The following is a 15,794-nucleotide window of genomic DNA, read 5'->3' as shown; positions in this document are numbered from 1 at the left end:
CAGACGTCAGGAGTGTGATGGAATACTCTCCACTTGCCTGGATGAGTGCAGCTCCACACCATCCAGGACAAAGCAGCCGCTTGATTGGCACCTCTTCCACAAACATTCACTCCCTCCACCACCAATGCACAGTAGCAGCAGTGTGTACCATCTACAAGATGCACTGCAGGAACTCACCAAGACTCCTCTGACTGCACTTTCCAAACCTCAACCTCTGCCACCTAGAAGAACAAGGGCAGCAGATGCATGGGAACTCCATTACCTTCAAGTTCTCTTCTAATTCAGACACCATCCTGATTTGGAAATATATCATCTTTCCTTCACTGGTGGGTCTAAATCCTGGGCCTCCCTTCCTAACAGCACTGTGGGTGTACCTACATCACAGGGACTGCAGCGGTTCAGGAAGGCAGCTCACCACCACCTTCTCATGGTCAATAAATGCTGGCTTTGCCTGCGATGCTCAGCTCTTCAGAATGAATAAAGAGGAAAAAAATGCAGGCAAGTTGTTGGTGTTTCCCGGCGACTGACCCAGCCTACGCGGTTTGAGTTTGGCTGCTGAGTCCAGGTGCTATTCAGTGTTTGTTGTTATACGCCAAGAACAAACTGGCTGGAGATATCTTTCCCTAGGCCACAAGATGGTTTTTGGAATGTGGTTTCTTTCTTTCATTTTCCCTCCCCCCCCCACCTCCGCCTTGAGGAACTATCTTCATCTTCAGGAGGCAATGGCATAGTGCGTTTGTCACTAGACTAGTATTCCAGAAACCCAGGGTAATGCTCTGGGGACCCAGGTTCGAATCCCACCACAGCAGATGGTGAAATTTGAATCCAGTAGAAATCTGGAATGAAAAGTCTAATGATGACCATGAAAATCATTGCCGATTGTTGTAAAAACCCATCTGGTTCACTAATGTCCTTTTCAGGGAAGGAAATCTGTCCTTACCTGGTCTGGCCTACGTGTGACCCCAGATCCACAGCAATGTGGTTGACTCTTAATTGCCCTTGTTCAGAGGGCAGTTAGGGATGGGCAATAAATGCTGGCCTAGCCAGTGATGCCCACATCCCATGAACGAATGAAGAAAAAGAAACCACAAATTCAGCACCAAAAAAGTTTTAAATGCTTTGAATTTCATTTTGTATCAAAATTAAGATCACTTTTATTGGAATACAGAACCACATCTATATTCTCTTTCTTTCTCCCCCCTCTCTCTCTTTCTCTCCCCCCCACCCCCCATCTCTCCTTCTCTCCCCCCCCCCCACTTTCTCTCTTTCTCTCTCCCCTCCTTAAATGGATGCCTGGTGGATTATATAATTATATAGAGTTGGGGGTGGTTTGGTAACGCCCATTAATGTGTCAACATCCTGTGCTACAGAGAGGTGATGAGAGTTAGCTATGTTGACTGCACCTTCATATAAACATCACTCCAATAGAAACTTAACCAAGAAATAGAATCTTTGAGAGCTAATACTGTGAGCAAGCTTTAAATATGAGTATCACCACCATGGTTTGGTTTGATGATTCTCACTCTCCAACTGTCTCAGGACTCATGTCTAGTGTGGGTGTATTTTGTTGCAGGTTGGCCTGCATTAGAAGTGTTTATTATTCCCTTTGCGATTCTGCACTGTCCCACTCAGCCTGCGTGCTCGAGGGGAGGCCCTGGGGGCTTTGTAAGTGAGCTATTCGGGAAAAACAAAGACGAGAATTCTAAAAATGAGGACCCCTTCCAAAACATGGCAAACGAGCTGCGTAAGTTCAGTCAGTCGGACTTGTTCTGCTTGTGTTGCCAGCATCACTTCTGCAAAACTAGCCCTGACTTAAACTACAAAGGAAAGTCCTTTGAGTCAGACGGTCATGGGCTCAGAGACTTGAGCACATAATGCAGGCTGACGCTCCCAGTGCTATTGGGCGGACGGGCGGCCTGATGCTCCCAGTGCTGAGGGACAGTTATCATCCACACACTTTATAATAGCGGGGACTGATTATCACCAGGAAGAGGAACCCAGGATGATGTCTTCTAACCCACATACCCCAACCTCGAAACCTATTGTTGATCCAGTGTTGTCAGCCAGCTGAGACTAGCAAGTTCAGAGCTGCGTCCATTTGGGGCATGTTGATGGTGAAAAAGAGAGACTTGCATTTCTGTAGCGCCTTGTACAGCCTCAGTCTGTTGCAATACTCTTTACAGCTAATGAAGTACTTTTTGAAGTGTAGTCACTGCTGTAACATCAGGGAATGGAGAATAAATTTGACCACAGCAAGATGCAAATACAATTTGATAATGAACAAATTATCTGCATTGTTTTAGCGATGTGGCTACAAGAGCAGGTCAGAGGCTGGGAATTCTGCAGAGAGTAACTCACCTCCTGACTCCCCAAAGCCTGTCCACCATCTACAAGGCACAAGTCAGGAGTGTGATGGAATACTCCCCACTTGCCTGGATGAGTGCAGCTCCCACAACACTTGAGAAGCTTGATATCATCCAGGACAAAGCAGCCTGCTTGACTGGCACTATCTCCACCACCTTAAACATTCACTCCCTCCACCACCGACGCACAGTAGCAGCAGTGTGTACCATCTACAAGGTGCACTGCAAGAACTCACCAAGGCTCCTTAGACAGCACCTTCCAAACCCATGACCGCTACCATCTCGAAGGACAAGGGTAACAGACACTTGGGAACCCCACCACCTGGAGGTTCCCCTCCAAGACACTCACCATCCTGACTTGGAAATATATCGCCGTTCCTTCACTGTCGCTGGGTCAAAATCCTGAGACTCCCTTCCTGACACCATATGGATTGCAGCGGTTCAAGAAGGCAGCTCACCACCACCACCGTCACCTTCTCAAGGGCAATTAGAGATGGGCAATAAATGCTGTCCTAGCCAACGGCGCCCACATCCCAGTAAAGAATAAATGATGTAGGTTGGGGGATAAATATTGGCCAAGACACTGGGGAGATCTCCTGTGCTCCTATAAACGGTGGCCATGAGAATCTTAGTGTCTGCCTGAGAGAGCAGGGGGCTTGATTTAATATCTCTTCCAAAAGATGCCACCTCTGCCAGTGCAGCACTCCGTCGGTATGGGCACTGGGAGAGTCATCTGACTGAGGTAGGCATGCTACCCACAGAGCCACTGCTGATACTGAGGGAGCTTTCATGTGCTCAAAACTGACAGAAAGCTAGGGAAGAGTTTATCCATATGATGACATGATGTGACATTGTTCTCTCTCTAGTGAGCATGAAGCTTTGCAAAACTCTGGAATTAATAATAAATAATTACACTCAGAACAGTATCCAATGTGTTCTTTTTTTTTTGCTTGGGGCTGATTGACAGAAACAGGTCCTGTGCCTGAGGCTGAGCACTTGGGTTGTCTTTGAGAGTGATTGTCGAGGAGATTTTAATCATTTTAAATAGAATGATGCAGTGCAGAAGGAGGCCATTTGGCCCATTGTGTCTTTTCCAGCTCTTTGAAAGAGCTATTCAATTAATCCCACTCCCCAGCACCCCCCCCCACCTTTACCCCCAAATCTCTGCAATTTTTTCACTTTCAATTATTTACCCAACTCCCTTTCAATAGTTACTATTGAATCTGCATCCACTGCACTTTCAAACAATGTGTCTAATGTCATTAAAAAGAAATCCCCTCTACTCCTTTTGTCAGTTCCCTTAAATCTGTCCTCTGGTCACCCAACCTCCTGCCACAGGAAATGGTTTCTTCCTAAACACTCTACATCACATGGGCTGTAGCGGTTCAAGAAGGCAGCTCACCACCTTCTTGAGGGCAATTAATACTGACCAAGCCAGTGATCCCCACAACTCGTGAGTGAATGAATAAATTTTTAAAAAACTGTCAAAATCATTAATGATTCTGAACTTTCTCTGCCTTAAACTTCACCTTCTCCCATCTCCATGAAGCTAAATAAAGGTCTCCTTGTCTAAGAGAGGATATAGTTGTCATAGAATGAGTGCAACAAAGGATCACTAGACTGATCCATGGGATGAGGGGATTGTTCTGTGGCAAAGGAGATTGAGTAGTTGAGACTTTGGAAAATGAGAGGTGATCTCAATGAATATATTAAAATTCTAAAGGAGTTTGACAGTGCAGGTGCTGAAAGGATGTTTCCCTTGGCTAGGGAGTCTAGAATTAGGTACCACAGATTCAGAATAAGGGCCATTTATGACTTGGATGAGACGTTTCTTCACTCGGAGAGTGATGCATCTTGTAGATGGTACGTACAGCAGCCACTGTGGAGAGGATGAATGTTTAAGGTGGTGGTGGGCTGCTTTGTCCCTGGGTGATGTCGACCTTCTCGAGGGCAATTGGGGATGGGCAATAAATGCTGGCCTAGCCAGCAACGCCCACATTCCATGGGTGAATTATTTAAAAAAGTGTTGTTGGAGCTGCACTCATCCAGGCAAGTAGAGAATATTCCATCAGACTCTTGGTACATGCCTTGTAGATCGTTTTGGGGACTCAGGAGGTGAGTTACTCACCACAACATACACAGCCTCTGCCCTCTCATGGCTGTGTGTGGATGATGACATGGTCAAGTGGATGCTGCAAGCGGCTGGGAATTATATAAAGGACAAAGGGAACTGTTTCAACACATGGTCCCTGTCCTCTGAAGGATTGGAGGTAATAGGTATTTTTTGTACTCTCCTTTGTTACTGTCTTGTCGAACTGATCCACAGGAGGCGCTGGTGCGGGCCAGCAAAGTACAGGTCCGTTGGTTGCATTGTACCTATGACTCACTGCAATTTCTCTTTCACTACCAGGTACATTCAGCCTCTGGTGTCATCCGAAATTTGAAGACCGCTGTCAGTCTGTGGTCGAGTTCATCGAAAGGGCCATTATGCATTCCAAAAACGGGAAATTTCTGTATTTTCTACGCTCACGAGTTCCTGGTAAGTTGGGGTCTCCCTGCTTTTCTTCATTGAATCTTATTAAGCTCGTGCTTTGACTTCCAGGGGAGGGCCACAGCTGTGTCCAGGACTGTACTTATGGCCATAGCTGGTCCGAGCGCAGTCACTAAACCAGGAAATTCCCAAGATCTGACAATTCCTCACTTCCCTCCATCTTTCCTAACTTCTGTTGATCCTTCATCTTCTGTTTGTGGAATCTTGCTCTGTGGAAATGGCTGTCACACGTGCCTTAATCTGTAGTTTAATCTTTAATGATGTGGCCTTGTTAACCTGAAGGTGAGCAGAATCTGGGAGGAAGGGGAGAGGTTGAGTCTTGCACTCCTTAAAGTGAAAGTGGTTTTGAATGAGGAAGTGGAAGTTTGGTTCCTGTTGACCTGTTGTTATTAACTTAAACCAAAGCAAGCAAACTCCATCAAATTAGCTTGTTTGATCTATTTCTAACATCATTAATTAAACAACTAGGAACATTTTATTATGTCAAAGGTGCTATATAAATACAAGTTGTTATCATAGGACAATGAGGAGGCCATTCAGCCCCTTGAGCCTGTTCCATTATTCAATTAGATCATGGCTGGCTCTTTATCTTGGTTCCATAAGCATTAATTCCCTTGTCTAACAAAAAAAATCTATCCATCTTGGTCCTTAACTTTTCAAATGACCACCCCCAGACTCAACAGCAATTTGGAGGGGAGAGTTCCAGATTTCCACTGTTTTTGTGTGAAGAAATGCTTCCTGACATCACCCCCTGAACAGCCTAGCTCAAATTTTAAGGTGATGTCCCCTCCACCTCCCTCTGTTCAGGATTCCCACCCTCCTGCGTTAGAGATATGTAGCTTCTCTATCAAATTCTTTGAGCATATTAGATCTCCGATTGGTTTTCTGTACTCGAGGGAATTTGAGCCCAGTCAATGAAACCCATCCTAAAAATTGAACCTTCTTTAGCCCGGGTATCATTCTGCTAACTCCCAAGTGTGAGCCACAGGCAGAATGCAGCTACATTCTCTGGTCACTGCCTCATTTTGACTGGGGTGAAGATTAGCAAAGATTGAAATGCTTGCAGAGCGTCAAGTGAAAGAAAAATGATAAACAGCTGATTTGGACCTGGTATCGTGTGTTAATTGGCCCTGAAAGGGCAACTCCTCTGTGTTAAGCTTATTTTAATGGTGTGTATTTTTCTGATCCTCCCTTCCAGACCAGGTGCTGTACCTCAGACAGAGGCTATTTACCCAATTCCTCTGCAAGTACCACTCTCCACTCAACTGAGCTTAGGCAGTAAAAACAAAAATTACCTTTCTATAGCATCTTTCACAATCTCAGGGCATCCCAAAGCCCTTTTGAAGTGTAGTCACTGCTGTAATGTAGGAAATGCAGCAGCCAGCTTGTGCACAGCAAGCTCCCACAAACGTGATAGAGTGGATGTTGATCGAGAGGTCAATATTACTCCAGGACAGTAGGAGGGTCACAACTGTCCTCAGTGCCTCTAGGCCAGGGGACAATACAAACCAGGAAGGCTTCTTGTCCTTCATTCCAGCCCAGTGATACTGTCTGGAAAGTGTGCACTGACAATGGGTGAAGGAAGGTATCTAGTTTTTCAGAAGCAAAACACTGCGGATGCTGGAAATCTGAAATAAAAATGAAAAGTGCTGGGAAAACTCAGCAGGTCTGGCAGCGTCTGTGGAGAGAGAAACAGAGTTAACGTTTCTAGTTGAATATGACTCTTCTCACTCTGAAGAAATCTTATTGGACTCAATGTTAACCCTGCACTTTGCTTCTATTCCAGTTGTGATTTGTTTTTTGCATGTACCTGTCTGCTGCACATTGTCCAGGCTGTGGTGCAGAGGGGTTGGAGTTGCTTTCTAACGGTTTTGAATGGGAGTCTAAACCTTTGGGGGAGAAGAGGCACGAAAAAAGCCTTTCCTTTTATATTTTTTAAAAAGGAAAATCTTTCACTGTGAAGTCTCTTGTTAACCACAGAGCTGCAGGAAGCTGCCATTATCTCATGATTGCGTGTGTCAGAAACGACTGCACCTTCAAACTGAAATTTTAAACAGTTTTCACTGAACTCCTGTCAGCCAGTCTGCACAGTCTGAGTCAGTTTAGAATTTTCTTTCACTAATTTCCCGGGTACACTGCTCACTGGGCCACACACCGCCTCCCCGTCTTGTTTTGGTACAATGTTAACACTGAGCATGCTCTGTTTTGCTGAACTATTACAGTTTGAGTGTGAGTGAGTGGACAGAAAAGGTGAAGTCTTTCTGACCTCCTGTTCCAGTCATTCAGTTTTGCGTTTAAAATTCTCATCCTTGTTTTCAAATCCCTCCATGGGCCTTGCCTCTCACTATCTCTACATCCACCTCCAAACCTCTGAGATATCTGCACTCTTAATTCTGGCCTCTTGAGATCCCCACTTTTAATCACTCTGCCATTGGTGGCTGTGCCTCCTCTGCTTGGGCCCTAAGCTTGGGAATTCCCTCCCTAAACCTCTCCAACTGTCTCCTTTTTAAGAGGCTCCTTAAAATCGGTCTCTTTAACCAAACCTCTGGTCATGTTGTAACATCTCCTGACATGTATCGGGGTCAGGTTTTGTTCAATAATACTTCTGTGAAGTACCATGGAACATTTTAATACACTAAAATGCATCAATATGCAAGTTGTTGTTGTGTTGAAGGTTCCATGGTACTACTGGAGTGAGGATCGAGTCCTCCAATTCTGCCATCCAGGCCGCAATCGAATTGAATAATGGAGCAATTTCAAGGCTCTTAAATGGCCTGTTATTCTGGTTCCTATGTCGCTGGTTCCTTCTCCCTTCAGTGTGTCATATCCCATGGAGTTGTGCCCACCACCACACCCCCACACTCCACTCTGCTGGATCCTGCTGTGTGAGGGTGGGGGTATCAGACTTCTTGGATGAGAGACGTAGGTTATTTATCCTGCTCCCCCACCCAAGAACAGTCACACTTGAATTGCTAGGCCAATACCTTAAATAGGGTTCCTGCCATTGGTGCAGTCAGATTCATGTCAATTTTCCCATCACCACCTCCAACCCAAAACACTGCGCATCTCTAACTCTTATTCTACCATCACAGGTGAAGCATTCAGATAAAGTACCTCCCCCAACCTTTTCACAGCCAGGATCTAGCAGAGAGGAGTGTGTTTGGGGCAAAACTGCCCAGGAGATGACGGGCTGGAGGGTGAGGATACGAGGAACATTAGTAAGAGATGATTCAGAACCTCGAGCTTGCTCCATCATTCAGTTGAATGGAGGTCGGGCACTTCAACTCCGGATAGACCTGGGAGCTGGGCTGCACATGAGCAGACCAGGGCTGGGTTGCACATTTGCCGTTCTGCAGTGTAAGTTCTTTGGGCCCAGTTTGCCTGCACATAAAGAAAGGAAAAATGGTGCAAAAATCTCCGTCATGTGACTGGGAGCAGAGGGCCATGGAAGACTGTCCCAGGCAGGGAACAGGGAGAGGTCGCAAAGGGGAGAGGGGACATGGAGAGGTCAAAAAAGAAGAGCCCCAGAGAGGGGACAGGGACAGGAAAAGGTTCCAGTTCAGTTTAAAAAGTGAGGAGCAGAGAAACAAGCTCCAAACAGGAAAAGGGCTGTGGGTAGCAGACTTTAAATGAAGGCAAGCTCGGGAGAGGCCCTGAAGATCAAAGATGGCAGACGGAGTATGGTGACTCCATGCTGCGGGCCATTGGGGCAAAGGTACCCCTTTGGAATGATGGCGTTCTGCTCAGTGCGGCTGAAGATCTGAAGTTGTGTTTGAGTTGGTGCTTGGGTGCAAACTCGGGAATTCAGGGGAACGGAATCTTGGGAGATGAGATTGAAGCCCTGCATGGTGAGCCGTTGTTGATGCCATCCAAACTGGAGTGACTTTTGGAGAGAATTCCAAGGTTGGATCTTCAAAGGTGAAGATTGGAATCTCTCCTGAGAGAGACAGTGTTTCAGTGAGGTTGGTTGACTAACAGTGTTACTGAGGTCTGGGTGGGTTGTTGAGAAATCCATGGACCCTGTCTTGGTTGCATCTGCCATTTATTGTGTTGTGGTGTGTTTGACCACAGTTGTTTGGTTAATTTACCTGTACCTCATATTCGCCCTGACTGTTAGAGTATAAGATGGATGTTGTAAATCTTTCTGACCTTGGATAGTAAAGTTGATTTTTGTTTGTTCAAAACCAGTAGAATTTTGTGGCTTTACTCGCTGAGCGAGTGTCTTGAATCTCAAACTTTGCCCACTTTAAACAAAATACTATTGGTCCCTAACTGGATCTTACCAAAAATTTGGGGGTCTGGTCTAGGATCGTAAGACGGTGTATAAATACTTGTCTCTGTTATTATATTAGAACTTTTCAACCCAGGGGAATTCAGTGCAGAAACCTTCAGTGTTCGAACACTAATTTCTGCTGGTGTTTAATTTCAGGACCTTTTTTTTTGTTTTGAACAAGTATTCATTTTTAAGGATTAAATATTTGTTGCCAAGGATTATCTGGCGTTATGAGGAGAGAGTGGGGCACTGGGACTAGCTTTTAAGTGGAGCAGCAAATGGCCGGCACAGATGTAATGGGCCGAAAAGCCTCCTTGCTGTGCTATAACTTACTGTGGAATACAGAAATTCTAATGCGGATGTAGCCTGTTCAGTCCAACCGCTCTTTGAAGCCTTTTATCCTCCATCCAAGCTCTGCTCCTTATCCCTTGTCCAGTTTCCATAGTTACTGCCTTTAGTAAATGTGTCTGCCTTTGAAAAGAGAGTGCAGGTAATGAGAGCATTGCTTGAAGTATTTAACTGGATGAGGATAAATCTCAATCCCTGGAAATGGGTTGTAATTGGCTGAATCCCAGATTGAAGGTGACGTGACTATAAGTGGATTGATAATTGCCCGGCCCAGCCTGTACAGCTGGATGGCCTCGACGAGTGGACTCACCAGAACTAATCTTTCCCGAGACATTGGGGGATCAGTCAGAGATGTGGGCCTCACAACACTGATCCTTGAAGCACTCTTCCTCACAGCACTTACCGAGAGGATGACATTGCTAATCTTCACTGGAAGCCATTAGCTTGTTAAGGACTGATTGACCTTTCCTGCTTTCAGACCACAGACCTATTTCTGTCAGATGACACCTGGAAATGCATTTGTAGAAATTTATGTTGCTGAGTAGAGTGTCTGTCATCTCGACTGCACACAGGAGTTATGATGGGGTCAGTGTGTGTGAGAGCCACTTTCACCCCCCCCACCCCCAACTCCCAGCTTTAATTGTGCTGCTCCTCAAGGGAGAGTTAGGCAGCAGCTGCCCGAGGCAGCGAAGCTGATGATTCTCGCTGCTCATAGTGACCATGGGCTGTAGCGGACCAGCGGCCTCCCAACTGCCCCTCCGGTTACACGCACTGCGGGTGCGCTGTCAGAGGGGGCAGCACAGCGTTGCTGCCAGATGCTTTTTGAAGTGTAGTTACTGTTGTCCTGTAGGAAATGTGGCAGCCAACAATTATACAAATCATGGGGAATGTTGGCGAGGGATAAATCTCTCCTTATACATTGAGGAGAACAGCTCTGCTCTTCCTCCTTCGAAATAGTGGCTCTGGGATGTTTTATATCCACCTGAGAGAATAGACCAGGTTTTGGTTTAATGACCATCTGAAAGCCAGTACTTCCAACATTGCTGCACTCCCGACATTGCCGCGCTCCCGACGTTGCCGCGCTCCCGACGTTGCCGCGCTCCCGACGTTGCCGCGCTCCCGACGTTGCCGCGCTCCCGACGTTGCCGCGCTCCCGACGTTGCCGCGCTCCCGACGTTGCTGCACTCCCTCAGTGCCTCACTGGGAGCGTCAGCCTGGATTTTGTGGGAAGTGAAACCAAGGCCTTCAGTCAGATTAGTGCAAATACTCACTGAGCCCCAGCTGACACCAGCGTTTAATTCTGATTCTGGTTTTGAGGTCAGGGAGTGAGATCTTTCTGTGTGTCTGTCGATCAGCTCACTGACGCACACTTTAGCAGTTCAGGCCCCTTCCCTGGAAACTGTAGAGTTGTGTCAACAGGTGCCCTGTGCAGCACACCCGTCACATTCAGCGAACATCCTCCTTTGTGAGAATGTTTGACTGTCGTGTTCCTTTTACGCTTCCAGGTTCTATTTGCACAAAGTGGGGGATGTGAAGAATCAGGATTAAACTGCAGTATTGGAGTTTGGCGCTTATCACAAGTCTTCAGCTGCCTGGGCCATAAACTCTGGAATTCCCTAAAATCTCTCCGTCTCTACCTCTTACTGCTCCTTTAAGGCACACCTTAAAACCTGCTTTTTTACCAAGCTTTTGGCCACCGGTTCTAATATCCTCGTGTGGTTTTTGGTATCACATTTTATTTGATAACATTCCTGTGAAGCATTTTGGGCAGTTTTACTTTTGTTAAAACTCATTTACGGGATGTGGGTGTTGCTGGCAAGGGCAGCATTTATTGCCCACCCCTAATTGCCCTCGAGAAGTTGTAGGTGAAGATTGAGTGTCTTACTAAACCATTTCAGAGGGCGTTAAGAATCAGCCGCATCGCTGTGGGTCTGGACTCAGGTGGAGGCCAGAATGAATAAGGATGGCAGATTTCCTTCAGTGAAGGACATTCGTGATCCAGATGGGGTTTTCCTACATTACTGACACTAGCTTTTTATTCCAGTTTTATTTAATTAACTGATTTTGAGTTCCCCAGCTGCAGTGCTGGGATTTGAACTCTCGTTTACTACGGTAAGGGGGCTTATAAATGCAAATTGTTGTTGTTCTCTATGGTCCCCGGGCAACCCCCTCCATGCTTTAGTGCGGCACATAGTCTCGCAGCTCTGGCCAGAGCTTCTCGATGATGATGATTTTCCTGTTTGCAGGTTTGCCTCCGACCCCGGTCCAGCTCCTTTATCCCGTCTCCCGCTTCAGCAACGTGAAGTCCCTGCAGCACCTTTGTCGTTTCCGAATCCGACAGCTTGTCCGGATAGACCACATCCCGGAACTCCCGCTCCCAAAGTAAGTAGTCGGCAGCCTGCCATGGGGAGGGTTCAGGTGTGTTGTGGGGCTCTGTGGGCCAGGTGGATGGAGGCTGTGCTAATTGGGATGGGGTCTGTGTGGGTCGCTGGGGACTGAGCGGTGTTGGGTGGTGGTCTGTGCTGGGGGTGGTCTGGTCTGTGTGGAGGATAGGTGGTCTGCAGGTCGGGGTTTAAGTGGGGATGCGGTCTTGGGGTGGGGGAGGGGTGGTTCCGGTGCGGTGTGGCAGTGACCATGGGATTGATTCAAGTTGGTGTATGGTGAATGCAACACTGAGACTATAGTAGCTGAACATGAACTGTTCTCAATATGCATTGCAGCCCAGGTCTTGTGTGTACTGCTTCAGGGGTAGAAAGGGATTCAATTGTAACTTTCAAAGGGAATTGGATAAATGCTTATCTGAAAAATTCACAGGAATGTGGGAAAAGAGCAGGGGGACTGGGGCTAAATTGGATAGTTCTTTCAAAGAGCTGGCATTACACGATGGGCCAAATGGCTCCCATTGGACAGTGAGATTCTGTGAACTGCCTTTCCTTGTATTTGCTGCTGACTGACTTTGCATTCCTGATCTCGCTCAGACCCCTCATATCATATCTGCGAAAGTTTTACTATTACGATCCCGAGGAGGAGGCCTACCTTTCTCTGAGGGAAGCTCGTCTCTGTATCGCCCACGAACAGGATATGGACACCCAGACGTAGCTGTCCCAGAAATATCACTCGAACTGTCTAAAGTAAGTAAAGCCAAACGCTCGCTCTGCACCTGTTTATTGAGTTGTGTGGTTTCCTTTGCTTCAATTTTGTCACCCAGTCCCCTACCTCCTGAAAATCAGTGGCCCAGAAATTCCAGTATGAGGAGGGACCGATCTCTCCACCCACCCTTGGGCTTGCAGTCCTGGTCCAGCAGATTAAGAACGTTTTGAAGCATTGGACCAATTGCTGAAAGCAGTCATTTGCTCTGCATTCCGTTGCTTTAAATTTTTAATTCCCCACCTGCTGCCCCCATCCCCAATGAGACCCTCAGCAAATTTGGATGCCATTGGCCCACCGTTGCTATGGAGAAACAGGTTTGTGATTTCACTTTTTTGATCCTTTCGTTCTGCTTGACTTTGGTAATATTCTGTTCCCCTTCCCGCTTTGCGCCAGATCTTCTCTTTGATCAGTGTTAATGGAGCCTGTCCCCAAATTCTGTCCCATCTACAGAGTTGCCCCAGATGCGAACGTGGAACTCGCTACCACAAGGAGCGGTGGTGAACAGCATAGAGGCAGTTAAAGGGGAAGCTGGGAAAGGGGCAAAAGGTTGGACTGATCGGCTCGGGTGAAGGAGTGGGGGAGGAGGCTCATGTGGAATATAAACGTCAGCATGGACCAATTGGACTAGATGGCCTGTTTGCATTTGTAGACTGATAAAAGATAAAATAGCTTCCTGCCAGGCCACCGTAGATTGGCATTTGTTCCAAGCGCAATTAATGCAGATGCTGATTTTCAAACACTTTGTATATAATATGATTACTTTCAGTGTAGTTAGAATGTCACAGGGAAGCCAGGAGGGGCTGCGGACATCAGATGCATGTGATTGTTTGGTAATCTGTGGAACTAACTTGTGTTGTGGTTGAGCTAGGGTTAGGGAATGACACCATGACCCTTCATGCTGCCTCTCTGCTTTGTTCCAGGTTGGAGGGTTGCTGAGGGCAGTGGGAACGGCACATTCTGACTGGATCACTACGCCAGGAGCCGCTCGTGACCGAGGGGGCTCGTCGATTTTCCTGAAATGCTCCTTATTCCCGATGCTTATTTAGACCCGTCGCTCGCTCCGAAAGTTGGTGTGGTGGAGGGTGGGTTGTTGGGGGGAGGGGGGGGGGGGGGTGGAGGAGAGAGTGCATCCGGAACGTGACAGAATTCCTCCCGGAATCCCCCTGGATCGTGAAGATGGGACAGGACAATCAAACGATGGATGATCGATTTGCACTTTCTACAGAGAAAGACAGGTGTTACTAACTTGCAGCTTTTTGCTGGGGAGGCAACAGTTCTCCCGAATCCAGAGACGTTCCAGGTCTTTTGTGCTGACATGCCTGACTCTGAATGAATGCCTGGAAGGGTTATATTGCACACATTTTATTTTTAGTTAATTTATGGATTAAACTACTGGTTATATTCACAGGCTGTTTTATGTATAACTCATGGAAATCACTTGGAATCATAGAATGATTACAGCACAGGCCATTTGGCCCATCATGTCGATGCCGGCTCTCTGCAGGAGCCACTCAGCTAGTCCCACTCTCCCCACCTTTCGCTGTAGACCTGCATTCTTTTTCTTTTCAGATAATTGTCCAATTCCCTTTTGAAATCTGTGATTGAATCTGCCTCCACCACACTTGAAGGCAGTGTATGTATTCCCGATCCTAACCACTCACTGTGGGTGGGGTAGGGGGGGGAGGGAAATTTCCTTGTGTCGTCTTTGGTTCTTTTAGCTGTTCACTTTAAATCGGTTTCCTCTGGTTCTCAACACTTCTGCCCATTAGAACAGTTTCTCTTTATCTACCCTATCCAGATTCCTCATGGTTTTGAACACCTCTATCAAATCTCCTCGCAACTTTCTCCTCTTTAAGGAGAACAGTCTCTGCTTCTCCAATCTATCTATGTAACTGAAGTCCACTCATCCCTAGAAACATTCTCATAAATCTTTTATGCATTCTCACCAAAGCCTTCACACCCTCCTTACAGTGCGGTGCCCAGAATTGGACCCAATATTCCAGTTGAGGCTGTGCCAGTGTTTTCTAAAGGTTCACTATAACTTCCTTACTATGTGCTCTATGCATCTATTTTTAAAGTCCAGGATTCCATCTACCTTATTGACCACTTGTCTCCACCTGCCCCACCACCTTCAGTGATTTGTGCACATCTACCCTCAGGTCCCTCTATTTCTGAACCCCCTTTAGATTGTCCCCTTTTAATTTATATTACCTCTCCTCATCCTTCCCACCAAAGTGAATCACTTCACACTTCTCTGCTTTAAATTTCATCTGCCGCTTGTCCACGTGGACAGTGAGAAGGTTTGCCCTCTTGAAGTCAATCACTATCCTTCTTGCAGATCACAACATTTCCAAGTTTTGTGTCATCGGTAAATTTTAAAATTATTTCTTGTGCAAGTCTAGGTCATTAACAAAGGTCAAGAAAAGTATCTGACCCCTGGGGAACTATGTACCTTCCCCCAACTGTTCACCACTACTGTTTCCTGTTGCTCAGCGAATTATGTATCCATATTGCTACTGTCCCTTTTATTCCATGAGTTATGACTTTGCTCACAAGTGTTGTGGGCACTTTATCAATGCCGTTAGAAGTCCATGTACATCACAGCAACAGCATTGCCTTCTCTGTTACCTCATCAAACAACTTAATCTAGTCATTTAAACATGATTTGCCTTTAACAAATCTGTGCTGGCTTTTCCTCGACTAATCCACATTTGTCCAAGTGGCTGTTAATTTTGTCCTGCATTATCATTTCCACAAGCTTTCCCACCACCAATGTTAAACTGACCGGCCTGTAGTTGCTGGGTTTAAACTTACACCCTTTTTTGAACAAAGGTGTAACATTTACAATTCTCCAGCCCTCTTGACACCACTCCTGTATCTAAGGAGGATTGGAAAATTATCACTTCATCCACAATTTCTACCCTTTCTTCCCTCTGTCCTTGGACGCATCTCATCCAACCCTGGTGACTTATCCACTTTTAAGTACAGAGGGCCTTTCTAATGTCTCCTCTATATCAATTTTAACCCATCTAGTGTCTCAACTACTCCTCTTTCACTCTGACTTTGGCAGCATCTGCACTTCAATGGAACTGCAATTCCCTGGCATGCC

General features: G+C 46.4%; 1 protein-coding gene across 2 annotated transcripts in view; it reads left to right on the top strand.

Moving 5' to 3' along the window:
• The window catches only part of socs7 (suppressor of cytokine signaling 7), a 66,006-nt gene extending 51,660 nt beyond the window's left edge, over positions 1-14,346 (top strand). For both annotated transcript variants that reach the window (XM_078529379.1, XM_078529378.1), the window contains 4 exons: positions 4,774-4,902; positions 11,782-11,917; positions 12,514-12,666; positions 13,606-14,346. In XM_078529379.1, the coding sequence (XP_078385505.1) occupies positions 4,774-4,902; positions 11,782-11,917; positions 12,514-12,634 (386 nt within the window). In that variant the 3' untranslated portion in view covers positions 12,635-12,666; positions 13,606-14,346. The remainder of the gene's footprint in view (positions 1-4,773; positions 4,903-11,781; positions 11,918-12,513; positions 12,667-13,605) is intronic.
• The last annotated feature ends 1,448 nt before the right edge of the window (positions 14,347-15,794 follow it).

The sequence above is a fragment of the Cetorhinus maximus genome, chromosome 25, assembly GCF_964194155.1.
Source record: "Cetorhinus maximus chromosome 25, sCetMax3.hap1.1, whole genome shotgun sequence".
NCBI lineage: Eukaryota > Metazoa > Chordata > Chondrichthyes > Lamniformes > Cetorhinidae > Cetorhinus > Cetorhinus maximus.
Note: the sequence above shows the minus strand (reverse complement) of the source record. Positions and strands in the feature narration are given on the sequence as shown.